This window comes from Strix aluco, chromosome 3 (assembly GCF_031877795.1).
Source record: "Strix aluco isolate bStrAlu1 chromosome 3, bStrAlu1.hap1, whole genome shotgun sequence".
Taxonomy (NCBI): domain Eukaryota; kingdom Metazoa; phylum Chordata; class Aves; order Strigiformes; family Strigidae; genus Strix; species Strix aluco.
Window position 1 is genome coordinate 108,094,519 of NC_133933.1, and position 18,713 is coordinate 108,113,231.

Sequence of the window (18,713 nt, forward strand, 5' to 3'; positions counted from 1 at the left end):
CCCAGCAGCCTCCTGATATGCCTACTAATTTATGTACATAAATAGATGTATCATTCTTGAGCTTTGAAGGAGTTGCCCTTGAAGTCAAACAAACTCTCCTGGGCCCCTTAGCCCTTCAAGACATCAGCCCATGCGAGCTTATCTATCACTTCACAAACAAGTTGAAATCTGCTCTGATGAAGTCCAAGGAGTTTATTCTACCACGTGCCTTCCTTACTTCCCTCAGGATCTTCAGCTTATGGTTATTGTAACCACAGATGCTGTTGACTATAATTTCTTTGAATGGTTCTTTGTTCTTACACCCTAGTTAACCTGTCCAGTGCCTGCATTAAAAAAATTCTTGCTATTAAACTCAGAAATCTAGTGGATTGCTTGCCCTCAGCTATGCTGCCATCCACACAGATGTTGGGATGGTTAAACTCTCCCATGAGAACCTGAACCTGTGGTTGGGAAATTTCTAGTTGTCTAAGGTCTTGACCATTTATTTATCAGGTGGTCTGTAGCTGATATTCACCATAATGACCTCCCTCTTGTCTTCCCCTTCTCATTCTAGCTTGCAGGAGCTCAATGAGCTTGTTGCCTGTTGTGCAGCAGAACTCTGTTCATTCAAGCTCCTGTGTAGGGTACAGCCTCTCCTTTTCTTCCTGCTTTTCCTAAGAGCCTGTGTCTATCCATTGCAGCCCTCCAGTCAGGTGAGCTGTCCCACTAAGTCTCTGTAATCTGCATACAAATAAATATCTCTAGCAGGACTGAAATTTTGTTCATCATTTGTAGCTCTGTAAATTTAACCTATTAATAAAAATTGAAGTAGGGTCCTAAACCCCTTATAGAATTTACATGAAATCCAAAGAATTCTGTGTACCTTCTGTCAAGAAATGAGAACCATAACAGAAAAGTTATTTAACAGTTAATGATTTATGTGAGCTGAGTCATTGCCTCAGTGGATTTTTAGAGTTCATGTAGAATGTGGATTTCATGAGGGTTTTTAGGCCTTCCATATTTTACTTGATTTTATCAGTTTAGAACATATACCATGAAGTAGCCCTTCCCCTTCATTTATGTCTTCAAGCAAGAAATGTTTCCCTATTGTTTCTCTAAGAACCTTGGTCTTTTCCATGAAAACACCTTTTGTTACAGTTTTGTTTCTAGACAGTACTCTTCATTCTTGTCACCATAAACTAATTTCATGGCATCCATGCAAGATAATATAGCAGAGTTAAAGCTACATGGTTTATATACTAAAAAATCATAATAACCTTGTTCTCTGTGGTATGTTCCGCTAGCTTTGCTGATGCTGGCAAATTACTGTTTTCTGCAATTTTGTTGCTTAATATTTTCAGAATCATTAAGAAGCTGGTATCTAGTAATTTATACATTCTCTAACTGTACAAATGCTGTTTCTGCTAGAAAAATTCCTAGTGTATTACTAGGCCTTCAGGAAGATGTAGACAGCATTGATTCTTGTATTCTGCGATTTTATTTTCCTGGCTGCTACTCAGTTACAGAGGTTCTCTTTTTAAAGTATAGCCATGCAGAGGGTGATGGACCTGAACTGTACTGCAGATTCACTGATGACTTAGAAAGAACTCTGAACAGAAATCAAAAGACAGGTCAATAGCATTTTTAGAAAGTTTAGATAATTTGACTGTCAAGACGTTTGCTTTAGCTTGTTTTTTTCTGTTTTCTTTCAATAAACCGATTTTTTAGTGTGTGAAACTCTGGCAACTTCCAAACTGAAAAAGAAAGAAAACAGTCCACCCAAAATAGAACACAGAAAGAGAAAACTTTAAAGGCAAATTCTGAAAAGATGAGGTTATTAATAAAACTTAGTCCAGTTTTTCCATATGGTAAGTAAGAGCAGCCATGGACTTTCCTGCTATTAGAAGCTAACGAGGAAGTTTACCATGGGTTTCTGCAAAAAACTGTACAGGTGGCTTACAAAAATTGCCAGGGAGAATCAATGGCCCACCTAAATTCTGTTTTTCTGGTTTTTGTCCTGAGGATTAAAAAGGTCTTTGTTGTCTCGTTCTTGGCTACCATAGTAGTGTCACCCAAAACATTTGCCTTCTTTATCTTGAGGTTGAAATACTGTGCAGTACAAGTCTGAAACATTTTGAATGTTAATTTCATTCTCTGCTGTAATTCCACTAATAGCTGATTTATGATATGTGACTACTTCTAAACGAACTTTGTATAATTAGGTTCTCAATTCCCTGTAATTTTGAGAATCCCTAGTTGATTATAGTTGAATGTGTCTAGATTTTTATGAAGCTAACATTAGGAATACAAATTGGATTAGTGATATTACAATAGTAAGCTTTTTCTCACAATGAAAATAGCTGTGAGGGGAAGAACAGGTGATATGTTATCATTAAAAAGAAACCCATTTGTTGGAGGGAAAATAAAGAATAAATACAAAGACAAACCAGTAAAAGAGATCATACATCAGAAAGGTCCAAAAGGATCAAGTAATAAGTATTTAGGTTACAGAATTAAGAAATATTATTGGAGAAATACTTTGTAAAAAATATATGATCAATAAGGTATTCTTAGAATAGATAAAGGGAGAAAGGAAGAAGAGTTTATGATTCACTATAGAGTAAGATAAACTAAATACAGAGATTCAGAGCTGATATTCTAAAAACATGTAGCAAAGAGAAATTGACATTTTTGGTGTTATCCATGCTTTCTGAGGTAGTAAGTAATCCTCTGATGTAATTTCTTCTCAGCCTCTGAGGTTCAGACAAATACGATTTTATAAGTATAAGGAGGAGAAGAAGATTTCCTGATCCCATCATTTATCCATGTTTATTAAAAAATTTAGAAAAAATAAAGGGAAAGAAAAAGACAATTTCTCAACAATTCTGCTTATTGATGTTGCATTACATGATAAAGTGAGAATATTTTCCCAAATCTAATTTCTAGAGAGACATGGCAGATTCTGCCTGAGCAATTTTGTTCATTTTCAGAATAATCGGTGCAATGTTTACATTGAGATTAAATTGTTACTGGTCAAACAACAAGTCGGAGAAGTGTTTCAGGAAAAGCAAATAGGATATACTGTATAATATCTTACACAGTATTGCAGGACTAGATCACACCCAATGGCGATATGGACACAGCTAGGAGTATATACATCTTATATATGTGCATGTGTGTATAAGTATATATATATATTTACACATACATATATTTATGTTTATATATTCTTGCTAAAACAAGTATCAGTAGGTATGGAGGGACCTCATAAAAATATGAAAAGGTGCCAGGTCAGAGCCGGATCTGTGCAACAAGGTGCCTGGAAGACAGGAAGGAAGTGAAAAATGAGATGAACAGTATAATGAAAACATACTGAAGGTACCCAGAATGATATAGTAAAGTCAGAGAATGAAAAAGAGGACTTCAGTCTGACTGTTAGAAAAATAAGCAAAGTTAACATCAGAGGAAGATACAATTATTTACTAAAAATGAAAAACAAACCTCAAGGGCAGTCATAAGAAGTTGAAGGATTTCATAAATGCGTGTACACTTCTGGGAATAACTGGATTAACTTTCCTATTTATTAAAAAAACATATGTGAAATCTACAAAAGTCATTAATTTGCCCTCAAAAAATACACCCTTTTCATTTTTTACTTCAAAATTAGGGCTTTCTTATTAAATTGTTGTAGACTTATTTTAAGGGATCATCATTAAAATAAAAATATATTCTCAAATGAGGATTATCATATCACTGGAAAACAGTTTAGGATACTTAATTGAAAAAGAAGAGAGTCTTTACAAGATATTCAGAAGACTGATCTTTTATTTCTGTGGGAGAGAGAGTATGAGATTAAATACTGTTGATTAAGTTTTGAACTTCTTAATCTAGCTATCCTCTCTTAAAACCAAGTTTTTGCATGAAAAAGGTGTCAGAGCTGGGATTTTGCTTTTAAGTTTGCTCAAGCCTGCATTATCATTTAATAACTGAACTTTTCTTCCAGGTTAGCAAATAGTATGCCCATCACTATTTCTGTTTTATTGAAAATTTATAACTTTTTTTGACAAATAGATCAGATTTCCTCTTCAGAGTGGATGGACAGGGAGTAGGTTTTATAATATAACAAGCTGATATGATAGAATAAATAAGAGTTGTAAAAGGCTACTAAATTAAGCACAATGTTTACAAAGAAAAAATGGACCAATCTCAAGCCCCAGGTAGTACAGGACTACCCACTGAGACCAGTATTGTCATGTCCAATAACTACAGGACAATCCCACTGGGGTCTGCTTAGGTCGAGCTCACTGAGACGTCAAAGCTAAAATGTTCAAAGTAATGCTGCAGCTGTAATAGGTGCCCACAGGTGCCTAAACAAATTGCAACAATTTTTGTGTTTCTATTTTGTACATACTATTAACTTGAAGTGAGAAATCTGACTTTTTAATATACGTAAAATAGACACTATTTTTCTAAATCACAATAATTTCTGAAATTTTAACAAAATAAATCCCATTCTACTTAGAGAGCAATCCAAATTATTTTGAAGTGTCCTTTGAAAACCCTGGAGAGAGGAAGAAAATTCATCTTAGATGCATGGTCTAATGAGTGTTTAATTTATGTGAAGTTGATCAACAGCAAGAGAAGAAATTGAGAAAGGGAGGCAAACTGATTAGAGCACTTATCTGGGATGCAGTACATCTGGATTCAAGTGATGATAGGGAAAAAAAAACCCCAACATTCTGACTAGTTTCTATTTTTTAAAACACAGAAAAGAAGCACAGGTGTTGGCTTTTACCTATTCAAAATAAAGCCTATAAAACCCTAAAATATTAAGATTATCAAGTAAAGGTGAATATTTTGATGGTTAAAGAGCTGGTTGCCAGTTGGAACAAGATTAGATCAATGAGCTGTCTGATGAATGTGTAATGCTACACCATTGTTATACTTCATGATGTTTGGTCTTTATGAATCTGGCAGTTTAGCAGCTTGACAGTTGGCATTGACATACCAAAATGTATTTTTAAACTTGGCATTGGTATACTATGGCTTGTTTTTAGTTTTTTGTCAGTAAGACATTTTAAAATGGTAATTTTAAAGTCTTATTTCAAAAAGTCATTTGACTAACTCCTCATATTAACCACTTCCAAAATATCCAAAGCATGGATCTGTGAAAGTAATCATTCATGATTATTTCATAGATGTGTTCTCTATACTGCAGAATTTTATTAAATGAGGTCCAATTATCTACTTTTTCACAAATGAACTACAGAAAAATGCTATTTAATAAAGAATTGAATAAGTCATAGAATCATAGAATATCTCAAGTTGGAAGGGACCCGTAAGGATCATCGAGTCCAACTCCCTGCTCCTTGCAGGACTACTTAAAAATAAACCATTTGACTAAGAGCGTCATCCAGATGCTTCTTGAACTCTTACAAACTTGGTGCTGTGACCACTTCCCTGGGGAGCCTGTTCCAGTGACTGAACACCCTCTCAGTGAAGAACCTCTTCCTAATGTTCAATTTGAACTTCCCCTGATGCAGCTTTATTCCATTTCCACATGTCCTGTCGCTGGTCACCAGAGAGGAGATCAGCACCTCCCCTTCCACTGCCCACCTTGAGGAAGCTGTAGACTGCGATGAGGTCACCCCTCACCCATCTCTTCTCCAAACTGAACAAACCAGATGTCCTCAGCTGCTCCGAGTCTTGCCTTTGAGACCATTCACCATGTTGGTCACCCTCCTCTGGACACACTCTACTAGTTTGATGTCCTTCTTATATTGAGGCACCCGAAACTGCACACAGTACTCGAGGTGGGGCCACACCAGTGCAGTGTTGAGTGGGACAATCACCTTCTTCAACCAGCTGGCTATGCTGTGCTTGACACACCCCAGGACACCGTTGGCCCTTTTGGCTGCCAGGGCACACTGTTGACTCATATTCAACTTGCCATCAACCCAAACTCCCAGATCTCTTTCTGCAGGGCTGCTCTCCAGCCTCAATAAATAACTTTCAGTGATATTTTTTAATAAGGCATGCTAAATAATGTATGCCCATGGTTCGTTTAGAACCCTCTAAAGTTGCAGTTTTCTTTAACTGATAAGACTTATAAAATGTGACTCAAAATGACAATGTCATTTGATGATGATTTATTAAATATCACTCAAGTTTTGAATTGCAACTATTCTGTTGCTAGTGATAAAGAGGTAAGGAAATGACATAACAAGAAAAAAGCTTTATTACTATGAATTTTGTACTTTAAGTCACAGCTATGTTTCTATCAATTATGTTACAATAGTAATGTAGTAAAATGATCTTTCAAATCAGGACTTTTCAGGATAAACTAAAGATGAATAGCCAATTGTGATCATTTAAATTCAGATCGTAAATTAATTTTGAAATGTTAGATGGGTTTTAAATGTGGGGTGGGTTTTGGTTATTGTGCAATAAATGTTTTTCATATGCATAAACTTTTTATTAGTTTTTGTATAAGAAAGGGATGTAGAATACACATGTTTGTGTGCGAAGGAAAGTCCAGTAGAAATGATTGAATGTTCAAAAGTTATCTAAACCAGTTTAAATAAGGAAGTTTTCTAAGATACTGTTTCTGTTCTTACCCCATCCTTAGATATCTGCTTAGCAGGGCTTGCATCTGACTTGTAGCAAGATCTCATTTATGCAAAACACAGCTTACCAAAATTGTCAGATTGTTATTTTTGGTGAAATGACTCTTTCTACTTTGAAGAAAAATGTGAGATGTTTTCATTGACTGCCATGGTTCCTCAGTGATTGTTTTGATTTTTACATACATTAACTTTATGGATATGTTTATCTGTTTTATCTAAGCTACACATTTATACAGTATATATGTTTTTAGTCAAGTGATGCCAGCCATATGTTTGTATGTGTACTTTCTATAAGATGAATATTCTCTAAATTCAGAGCACTCGATTCCTGACTACTGAGAGATCCAAATGTTTGTAGCTTTATACTTCAAGTAGTCATTTATACTGATACAAACAGCACTTTGTGCGGTTGCTTACAACTTGAAAATAACCATGAGTGTTTGGAATTAATTATTTGCACATTTAAAAATGCAATTTGTTAATCACTTAGAGTTTGAATTTATGAAGCCTGAGGCACTATCTGCTAGCAAATTACTCTAAGCACAGTGATGCATTGAGATTCCCAAGCACTGTTCTAGCTCTAACAAAAGCATAACATACAGAAGGCCAGGGCCAAGAAAGCCGATCAGTCCAAGGAGGTCAGCTAGCTCTGGGGCCAGCTGGTGAAACACAGCATGTGCTTGAACAGTTTATGTCTCCTACCTTCTGAGCGGTGTGGTCACATCCTGCCTTCCTGTGCTCACTCTTAGGCAATTTATTACATTTTAGCATTCAACAGTTTGGTTATCTTAGCCTGGCTGCCACCTATGATGAAAGAAGTCCCCAGACCACAGGCTCCTGGAACATGGGAAGTATGTCAGAGGAAAGATCATTCTGTGCAGCTGCTTTTGCAGCAGTCTTTCCCTAACACATCCACATCTGTCAGAGAGAAAATACTCTCTGGTCAGAGTTAGTTTCTGTGGTCTTACCTGACTAATGTTCCCTTTCTGTTTCTGAGCTAACTTGGTTTCTTGCAAACCTCTTTGAAATGGCTTTATGAATATATTAAAAAGCTGTGCATCCCTCTGGGCAGATATCTATAGTAGCCTGAGTTTCTTTGGCTTTCATTGGTAATGCACAGTGTATAAATTTAGATTTCTGCATGTGATTGCCAGAAATAATCAACTACATAAGCCTTCCTTGTCATCTGTAAAATTCAGAGCTTTAAGAGCTCAGAGCTTATTCAAGGGCTCTGCAGCAGAAACACTGAGTAGAATTGTAATTACCACTAGCATGTTACTTAATGTCAGTATAAACAGTGGGAGATGGTGTCATTGAGAATGTTGTCATAACAAAATTTAATAGCAAGCAGCTAGTACCAAAGAGTTATGGCTGATTTAGAATTTTGCACATCTTGCTGGTTACCCTAGATGGGAAAAACCTGCTTGCTGGCTTTCAGGAACACAAGTAGAACCTGTATGCATTATTATCTGGAATTCATGCTTTTACATTTTGATTCTTTTGTTTTTTAAAAAAAAAGAACAACCCATATTGTTATGACAAAATATGAACACGTAGAAAGTCTGAAAAAAAAAGAGACGGTGGAAATCATCAGGTTTTGGTTTTTGATGGTTCATTCAAACTCTCATACTGTTGATGACCGCAGTGGAAATCAATAACTCAGTGTTAGTTTCTGTGCTGAAGTACTGGCACAGGATGTATGAAGTTAATTTGTTTTTCTTTGCTGTGTTACATGATGATCTGAAGTGAAGTTCTTAAAAGGTACACAGGTTTTTTTTAAGAAAAGGAAAAAAGGGTAATTTTAGATCTTATTGGATAACAAACCTCGAGTCTCCTTTCTGATTTATTATAGATTTACAGTAGTTTTTAAATTATTGTAATCTTTGCATATATTATGCACAAGGAATTTTGACTCTGATCCTCGGCTTTATCCATGAGTTCTTTAATTTTCACTTCCTTTCCCCTTTCATTCCTCAAAGGCACAATGGCCCTTTCAATGTGCACTGTATAAAAATCCAGGAATTGAGAGAGGAATCACAGAAATGGCCTGATTTCACCAACAAAAAGAAATCTTTTAGGAGTGTAGATCTATTCCACCCATAGATCTTCTTCATTTAAAAAAGAACACATAAATATCAGGGTCCAGAAAGTAAGATACGAAATTTATCAAAAAGACCTGTCATCCTCTGAGAAATCTGTGTGCCAAGAAATCATGAAACTCAATAAGGCTTTGGTAGCCAAGGTTATGTTACATTCCTTTATGTCAAAATTTGCTTTGCATATAAATCTCTTCAGCAGCTTTCTCTCCTCTTTTTATTCAAATTAATGGTCCATACTTAAAGAAATTATTCTGTTTCTGCCTTTCTCCCAATCCTTCCTTTTATTTCACTCCCTTATTAGCTATTTATCCTCTTTTAATAGTCTCCTTTTTTTAATGTCCAACCACAGTATTCCTCTTCCTTTGATTCAGATGAATCCTTTCTCCTTCAAATCTTCCTCTAAAACTTACTTTCACTAACAGGCTTTCAACTGTGATTGAGAAGAGCAGTTCTGCTCATACCCCTCTCTGTTGTCTTAATTAACCATTCAGTTATTATCCTAATTAGCCTGTAAGTTTTGCCAAGCTATTTGTCTTTAAATCTCCACATGCCCTTATAGTACATAAATAATACCTAATAATAATAGCAGTAAGATGATAAAACAGATAAAAAATAAATACTTCTAATCATTCACCTATGCAGAAATAGTTTTAATTACTATTGCTGTAGCTTTCATAGCCACATTATAACACACCAAAAGCCACTTGATGAATTTTTAATTTTTTATGCTAATGAGTAGTATGGATGACATGCTTTGTTGGGTTTTTTTAATTATATGTTTTAATATCCAATACTAATACAAATCAGCAGTGAAACCTTATGGGGCAAGGAAGAGTACAAGAAGTCTGCTAAATCCTTTGGCAACATATTAACATTCCAGGCTTAGCAGGAAATTCCTATGCTGTGTATTTTTTGAAATTTGGTTAATAACCATTAGAAATACATGTTATTATCTGATGATATGTGAACCTTGGAAGGTCCATTTGGCAACAAAACATTCTGAATTTTTTTGCCATCTGTAAACATCCTGATTCAGAACAAAAAGCTTGAGAATGGCTAGAATGATTTTATTAATGCTTCCTAGTTTAGCACAGCATTTAAATCTATAAGAATATTTTTTCTGCAGTTTTTTTATAGTTATAAGAAATAAGAGGGATCTTTAGAAAATAAATGTTCAATATTTTAGAATTTGTATCACAGAGAGACTAACTGTATTTCTGTGATTCTCTGCCCAGTTCTTTCTGAGGCTTCTTCTGTGGACTCTTTCACAGAGCCAAAGTACAGATTCTCCAAATCATCTTATACTAAGTGTCTCTGGTAACCTTATCCTCATTTGGCCTGGCACTGAAGTGCTACCAACAAGGAAAAGAAGTCAAAAAATCCCAACCAAAAATCTCTGCAGTTTAAAGGCTAGAAAGTGTTCTATTCTGTTCACCTGGATAGTGTTTTGTTTCTCTGTGTGCATATATTTTTGGGTATTCTACATGCAGAAGGGAAGAACTGGGTTTGCTATGGCAGAAGCAAGGATGATGCTTCACTTGCTTAAAGTGCAGCTCTACTAGTAATTGATATTCTGTTCATCAGCTGAAGGAGCTTGTGGAGGGACACTACGTGGGACAAGTGGAATTATTTCAAGTCCTCACTTCCCTTCTGAGTATGAAAATAATGCCGATTGCACCTGGACCATATTGGCTGAACCAGGAGATACCATTGCTTTGGTCTTTACTGACTTCCAGTTAGAGGAAGGATATGACTTCTTAGAGATCAGTGGAACAGAAGCACCATCAATATGGTAAGTCAGAGATCTTGTGTAGGTCTCAGATTCTGTTTTGCTTTTTTGGTGAGTATTTTGAAAAGATATTAAAGGATATTTAAGATATTTTCTGCCTGTTAGTAATGACTGTTTTGTTATGCATTTTCCTTTGATCCCTTTTACGCTCCAGAACTGAAAAAAACCCCAGTAGTTTGCTTCTGCTTCTTTACGAATCTTGATCCTTCCCCTTGTTTTCCTCCATCTTTGGGTATCTTACCAGTGAGCTTTTATTGATGTTACATATTTGAACTTGGTATGAGAACATTTTCTGATGTTGTGACTTGAATGTCTTACCATGATATTGTACTCTAACAATGAAAGTAGTGAGAAAAATTCAGCCTTACAGTAAAAGAGGAATATATAGAGAGCAAATAGATGCCATCTTATTCTAAACAGGCTATAATTCAGTCTTACTACATATATTCATGTATGCAAGTATTACTATCTTATGTTGGCTGATGTTAAAACTGCTTAGCAATATTAGGGCTTAGTAATTATAATACTAAATCTACATTCTCTGTACTAAGTAAAAGCTGATAGTCCTATCTGTGGGAACAGATTAAACTGCAGAACAGTTTGTATTATGATTTCTCTGCATGCTACATATGCAGGTTTTTAATTTTTTCATCTCTGAGAACGCCTTGTGCTTGACATTTGCTATAAAATGTAGCCTAGAAAAAATTATAGATCTGCTCACAGATGACTGATGGTTATTATCTTCAGAATGCCGTTCTGGAGATCTGAAGCAATCTCACTATTATTTTAATGTCATAACAGGATAGACAGTGCAATATATTAAAAACTGTGAAATTCTAGGTAACATCTGATCTGTTGAAAAACTGTCAAATAAATATGTGTGGCAACCATCTTTAGTAAATAGTAAAAGCTTTGTTTTGAAGATACTTTGGATCTATATCACAAGATTGCTCTATAACATTTCCACATGCAAGAAGTTGTGTAATGTCAGTCAGTGAAGCAGCTTTGTATCAAATTAAGTTCTGATGTCTGAGTGTCTGAAGTACAATATGTGAGTACCCCATTTGCCTCTCTCTGATGCACAGATATACTAAGGACCAGAAGCTGAAATCTTGAAGAAGAGCTAATGGAGTCTTGCAGAACATACAAATCTGTCTGTTTAATTTTGTGTGAGGCTCTAGAAGACATGTAACAACATATTTGCAACTTTGTTGCAAGAGATTAATGTAGCTGAACTTGAACGTGGAAATATAGGAATGACTTTACATTTAAAGACAGTCACATATACATATCTGATCCCCAGGAGATTTCTGATAATAAGTGATGTATAAGAGTATGAGTGGTAAGCAATGGAAAGATTATGCATTGATCTCATATGGTGTATTGACCTGCATTCTGTTGGAAATCAGAGATATCATAACAATCTTATTTGTCTTAGAATTCAGCTTAAACATTTTTTTTTGTTGTTTTCCCTGATACTTGTTTTTTGGGGTTAGAGATTTTTTTTTTTTTTTAATAATGCTAAACTCTGATCACTAAAAGCTAAGGATTTATTTTACGTTCCTAGGATCATAGAACAGTTTGTGTTGGAAGGAACCTTTAAAGGTCAGGTAGTCCAACCCCGCCCTGCAATGAGCAAGGACATGTTCAACTAGATCATATTGCTCAGAGCCCTGTCCAAGCTGACCTTGAATGTTCTCAGGGATGAGGCATCTACTACCTTTCTGGACAACCTGTTCCAGTGTTTCACTACCCTCATCATAAAAAATTTCTTCCTTACATCTTGTCTAACTCTACCTCTTTTAGTTTAAAGCCTTTACCCATTGTCCTATCGTAACAGGCCCTACTAAAAGATTTGTCTCCATCTTTCTTATAAGCCACGTTTAAGTACTGAAAGGCTGCAATAAGGTCTCCCCTCAGCCTTCTCTTCTCCAGGCTGAACAATCGCAACTCTATCACCCTTTCCTCACAGGAGAGGTGTTCCATCCCTCTCATCATTTCTGTGGCCCTCCTCTGGACTCACTCCAGCAGGTCCATGTCTTTCCTCTGCTGAGGGCTCCAGAGCTGGACACAGTACTCCAGGTGAGGTCTCACCAGAGCAGAGTAGAGGGGGAGAATCACCTCCCTTGACCTGCTGGTCATGCTTCTCCTGACACAGCCCAGGATACAGTTGGCTTCTGGGCTGCAAGTGCACATTGTAGACCCATATCCAGCTTTTCATCCACCAGTATCCCCAACTCCTTCTCTGCAGGGCTGCTCTCAATCCCTTCATCCCCCAGCCTGTATTGATATCGGCGATTGCCCTGACCCATGTGCAGGACCTTGCAGTTGACCTTGTTGAACCTCATAAGGTTCACATGGGCCCACTTCTCAACCTTATCCAGGTCCCTCTGGATGCCATCCCATCCCTCATGTGTCAACTGCACCACACAGCTTGGTGTCATCTGCAAATTTGCTAAGGGTGCACTTGATCCCACTGTCCATGTCACTGATGAAGATATTAAACAATACTGGTATCACTGATACCAGTATAGGATCAGCACAGGATCACTGATAAAAATTTCAAGAAGGTGTGGGAAGTTTTATAAGAAGTGTTTGAAGGATAATTTGGAATGAAGCTATATTTAAGCCAGAACGGTTACCATAGTGACATTAGAGCCATGCTAAATGTAGTGCATGCTGTAATCTGCTAAAATCAGCTGTGTGTTTAAATGTGAAGTTGTTCCATACTTAAAACTAATGGTCTAGAGGTGTATCATCTTAAAATGTGACTTCTTTTTTTAATTGCTCTCTTTTATTGTATCTGGCGTCATGTCAACAGCTATATATGGTAATTCTGTGTTAGGAGAAATATATTCCATTAGCACAGTCTGATAATTATGATTGTTTTTTCACTTAAAGGAATATTTGCTGTAAAATAAGCAAAATATTATCCTAGTGAAGAGCATAGAAAGACACATACATGAACACTGCAAAAGCTAGAAAGAGAGTGAGAATAAAGAAAATTATTTCAGACTGATGATTCTTTAGTGATTTTAGTGTATGGTGCAGTAGGTCTGGATTACCTTCTCCAGACATATCAGAAAGATTAGAAGCAGTCCCAGCATGATTACAGTAAAAACTGGATGGACTTTTTTTAAGTAAAGCAATGGAAATACTAGAACAAGTAGAATCTAAATGCTGAGGAAAAATAATTTTATATTCCTATAAAATATGAATTTATAGGAGATACTGTTATATTACTTATATTGATTGTATTGTGTACCTTATATTTATTATTACAGTATTACAGTATTACTTATATGCCTCACATGTTTCTAAACCTTCAAGAGGTTCAATTAATTTCCATGTTATATAGCTGAATGTTGGTTTGTTTTTCAATGCATTGAAAAGGAAGAAGATATTTTTTTACCTTTTCTTATTCCTAAATGATTATTTGAAAATCATTCATACGGTCCATCCTAATGGAACTAGTTTATAAAAGATTCAGGTGACATTGCGCCACTATGTATTTTATGTCCATGGTACAATTAGAGTGTCCAAAGCTATTCAAGTTATTTGGGGGGGGGGTTTTTCCTAATTAAAGAGCAGTTGCATAGCTCTGGATCTTGAATGTATGTGCACATATAGATGACCACATTTTTAATCCTACTTTGAATCAATATAAGTGTCAACAGACTTAAAAAGATGAACATCAGTGTTTGCAAAATGAATGTGAAGCAGGTAGAACAGGCTTTTTAATCTGTGGAGAAAGTAAAGGTATTAGTTAGACTGTAGATGAAAGAAACCTTTTTGAATTTGAATCACTTGCTTAATTTGCTACTACATAAAGGAGTTTTAGATGTAAAACATGTTTATATTGCGTTGGTAGGCTCTTGCTCGCAATGCCAAGAACAGTATTTCTGGGAGCATAACAGAAAGACTACCTCTTTGCTGTATCTGGAGTCCATCTCCAAGTCCATGAAATGGCTGGAACTTTTGAGCTCCTCTATTGTTAATTGTTAGAACTAAACCAAGAGATTTTTGCATAACTTCTGGGCTTTAAATGTAACTTTTTAAATACTTGCAAAAATGTCCCTTTAGACTTCATCTTAGGTTATACGGTACTTAAAATTAAATCAAGGTTGGATCTAGAGATAATGTTAAGAAGTATCTTAAAAGCCCAGGCTGAATTAAGATGGTTTTGAAGTAAAATCAGGAATAGATCACTTAGGGAGAGCATCCTCTTGAAAATCTATCAATGAGTCTTTCCCAAGACTCCTCCTTGAGACTGAGGTGGTTTTTGTTTTTTGTGATTTTTCCTTTTTTTTTTTTTTTTTTAAATTTGGACTGAGTATTTTATTATTTGCAGGTTAAGTAAAGCTGGGCAATTCACATGGGTGTAGATAGACCTGACTCAGGCTTTTTCTTGTCAACATGACTTTGCCATAATTTTTGCAAGTTTGAAAACTTATTTTACAAAAAATTCTCTTAGAGGATTACAGTATGCATGAAAGATGATTATGATGCTAAGAATAATTCTGCAATTATTATTTTTTAACTTGGAATCTTAATATTGAACATAATTTGATCTAAAATTTGGCCGTGCTTCAATTTAAATCTAAAATGATTGTCCTTCAAATTTTTGTTACTATTTATTAATAGAAGAGGATGAACTACACTTCTTACCTTTTAGTCCAAACTGATTTCCTAATACTATCTAAAAATACCTTTAATATCCTAGAAAAAGGCCATAAAAATGTATGTGGATGTGAGAGTGATTTGGAAGCAGCAATAATGAATTACTATAATCTCGGTATACAATTTGACACAAGTACCTGAAGTCATCTAAAACTCACTTCTTTTTTTCTGTGTTAATGACTAACTCTTATAACAGCTGGGTTATAACACTAATTTGTGTTTCTTAGGTACGTATACCAGTCCAAGCACTTGGGTATAATTCAAAACAGTAGTGTTTTGATCTGCATGTTTCCTGTCCTGTTTATAGAGATCTGTCTTAATCTCACCACCCTCATTGTGAGAGATCTATAGCAAATTAATACATGGAGTATTCCATGGATTATGGAGTGGTCTAAATCACCTTTTTGATAGACACCTATGGCAGTAGATCCACACATATGAGCTGAATATTTAGCTCAGAATTACATAATTATACAGCTAAAGAGCACCATCTATTGGTTTACTATGAAAATATGTATTGCTTGTGGATGCACCTTATATAAAGTTGTTACATACCAGTAAAGGACTCATGACATACCCTTGGCAATATAAGGTTCTATTTTCTTTTCCTTCTCCATCAGATGAGAAAGGATGTGCCATGGCCACGCAACGAGAGGACGACAGTTAGATTCCAGCTATTTCATTTGAGAATGCTATTAGATTTTTATTAATTTATTTGTAATTATTTTTTAGCCTCTTTAGAGACCTTCTGACAGACATCTCTTGGAACTCTGCAAAGCTGTATGTTTGTATTGGAGATGCTGGTGAAGGGTTCTCTTTCTGTCTACTCATTTTCAAAAGCTCTTATCTTTCTCTAGCTTTTAACTGGATTTCCCTTTCAATTGTTTTGGATAGAAAACTGAGTCCAATAAGTATAAACTTCCGACCTTGTTAACCTGTTCGTCTGACCTGCCATGAACCATGTTTCATTTTTTTCATAGTTACTATCAGATTCTTTCTATTAACTTTCATGTTGCAGTTTCCAGTTACTGTCTAAAAATCCCATAGTCTATTACATTTGAAAATCAGCATTAATGCTATTTAGCACTTTAACCCAATAGTCTATTACATTTGAAAATCAGCATTAATGCTGTTTAGCACTTTAACCCAATCTATCAAATATAGATAGCAACACAAAAACTTTTAAAATTGACTTACCATAGAACATTATACAGTTCCAAGCCCCAAAAGACATTGGGAGGACAGATACTTTTAAGGTGAGTGAGAAAGGTAGAATGTGTGTCTGTATGAAGAGCTTTGTAAGACTGAAAAATACAGTGATCATGACAGAATACTAGATATTTTAATTAATCGTATGTTTACTTACCTGATTAGAATTAAAGTTCTGTTCATGAAATATGCTTTTGTTAACTGATTTCTTCCACACCCCATTTTTCAGACTCTTGCTACAGCACACATTATCAGTAGGCATTCACATATTGCAAACTGAATAAATAATAGAAGAATCCCTAAAATAAGTGATATGGTAAATGCCACTTCTCTTTAAAAGACTCAGTGGAATACAACTTCTCCCTGGCTTCTGAGTCCCGTCAGTTGCTGCCTCTGGTGCTGAAGGTTGTTCCTCCTAGCCATTTTCTGTTGGCAACACCCATGCTCCTACTGCTCCCTTCACTTCCCCTCCCCCAAACATGTCCTGTTTCTGCATCATCTGTCAGCATTTGCTGCCATGTTCAATGGTTTAATCTTAAAATCTGGTAGAACATCCCAAACAAGTATTGACATATTATAGTTGATCTTGTCCTTTTTCCCTTGGTTTCTAGTAGGTTAAGAGTTGAAAAACATAACACCACCACCCCCACCCCGCACCCCCCTTTTAAAAAAAGAAGTCAGCCATGTGGTATAGTCATAGTCAAAATGGTGTATAAAAGTTTGCAGACAGCATGCTGAACTTGAGTGCCTGTGGAGTTCTGTAATCTTGGAGTGAATGTCTCACTGGTCTCAGAGTTGTTAAACATAGTCTCAGAAAGGATTATCCCACTCAAAGATTAGGGAATTTAGAAAGAAAATAGGCACAGTGTTTTGCATAGGATGCCAGCTATGTATACTAATCATGTCATACAGGCAACTGGTATACTCTAGTTCTTAAAGTGTTGCTTTCCAGAGTCTTTTAAAATTCCCTGAGTGGGAAATAGCATGTTTTAATTCAGTATCTATATCCAGTTCTTTGGCATAGCAGTTGCTATACCCAAACATATGCAGATAAACAGCTTCTTCACTCCTACAGTTTTCCCATAATAGGGATTAATAAGCTGATCTCATCAGTGATGTATCTTGTACTTTTCTATATTTATCAAAATCATGATGTTCCAAAATGGATTTTCTGCAGGCATTCAGATGCCTGCTTGAAAATATGAATTATCCACAGTTGTAAGTAAATTGTTAGCAGACTTGGGAAAATACAACGAACACTGCTCAGTACCTTCAGAGTCCACAGAAAGAAAAAACCAATGTAGATGAGACAGGTAGTGAACAGTCCCCCCTCCCTAACATTTCTATAGGAGGAAGATCAACCTGACTACTACCGACAAGAAAGCAAAGCTGCAAAGAAATTGTTATTTCAAGACAGGATTACATTTCTTTCCCACATCCTGGACATTGTCTTCCCTTTCTTTTCAGCATCCTAAAGACAATTTTTTTCTTTATTTTTTTTTAATTGTTTCGATACATAAGAATGTGTGTGAATTTTTTTTTGTTTATTATTTAAGTGCATATTAAATAATATAGTATATATTATTTATATATATAAGGAGATGAGCTCTGCTAACTGCAATGTAGCATCTTCGGATGCTAATGGCTAAAATGACCATAGGGAAGAAAAGGACAGAGGAGTACAAATAGTGGTTTCGAAAATAAGCTGAAATGTAACATCTCGATTGTATGTGATCTCTGAGTTGCTGGTGTTGCACTGGAAGAAAGGGGATGATGAAGGGAATAAGGGCTTTGAGTTGTGGAGCTGGAAGACAAGAATGCGTCTAACATGAGAAGAATTTTGTTTGCACATGTTTGGATTTTAAAGAGTTGCTAAGGTTTTGGAAACAACTTCAGACTGGGTTGGAGGGGCTGGGAAATTTGATCTTCAGAGTAGCAATGGGGGAATTTGGTGCTCTAGGTCAGAAGAGCCTTTGCAGGCTGATACCCCAAAGGAGCCTGGAAAGTGTACTTGAGACACACTAGCACAGAGCAAACAAAAACATCCTAAACACACAGGAATACCACTGTCACAAATGTTGTCACTTTGATCCATCAGGCGTATCCCTTCTTCTTTCCTCTTCTGCCAAAACAGGACTGTTGTGGTACATTTTCCTTTGCTGTGTAGGACAGCAGCGAAGCCTAGCCTGCCCTCTTATTTCCTGGTAAATACATGGTAGCTGTGTCAGTATCCTGTGGTCTTTACCCAGATAATGCTCATATAATGTTGGCAAGTGCTGAAATATGTGTGTAATTCTTCTGAAAACTTCAGGTAGAAATGTAACAAAACAC

The 18,713-nt window shown here is 35.9% G+C and overlaps 1 protein-coding gene across 1 annotated transcript in view; it reads left to right on the forward strand.

The window, feature by feature from the left end:
• Positions 1 to 18,713, forward strand: part of CSMD1 (CUB and Sushi multiple domains 1) — a 1,278,503-nt gene that overhangs the window by 597,492 nt on the left and 662,298 nt on the right. Inside the window, exon 5 of the mRNA XM_074819927.1 lies at positions 10,289 to 10,496. Within this exon, the coding sequence (XP_074676028.1) occupies positions 10,289 to 10,496 (208 nt within the window). The remainder of the gene's footprint in view (positions 1 to 10,288; positions 10,497 to 18,713) is intronic.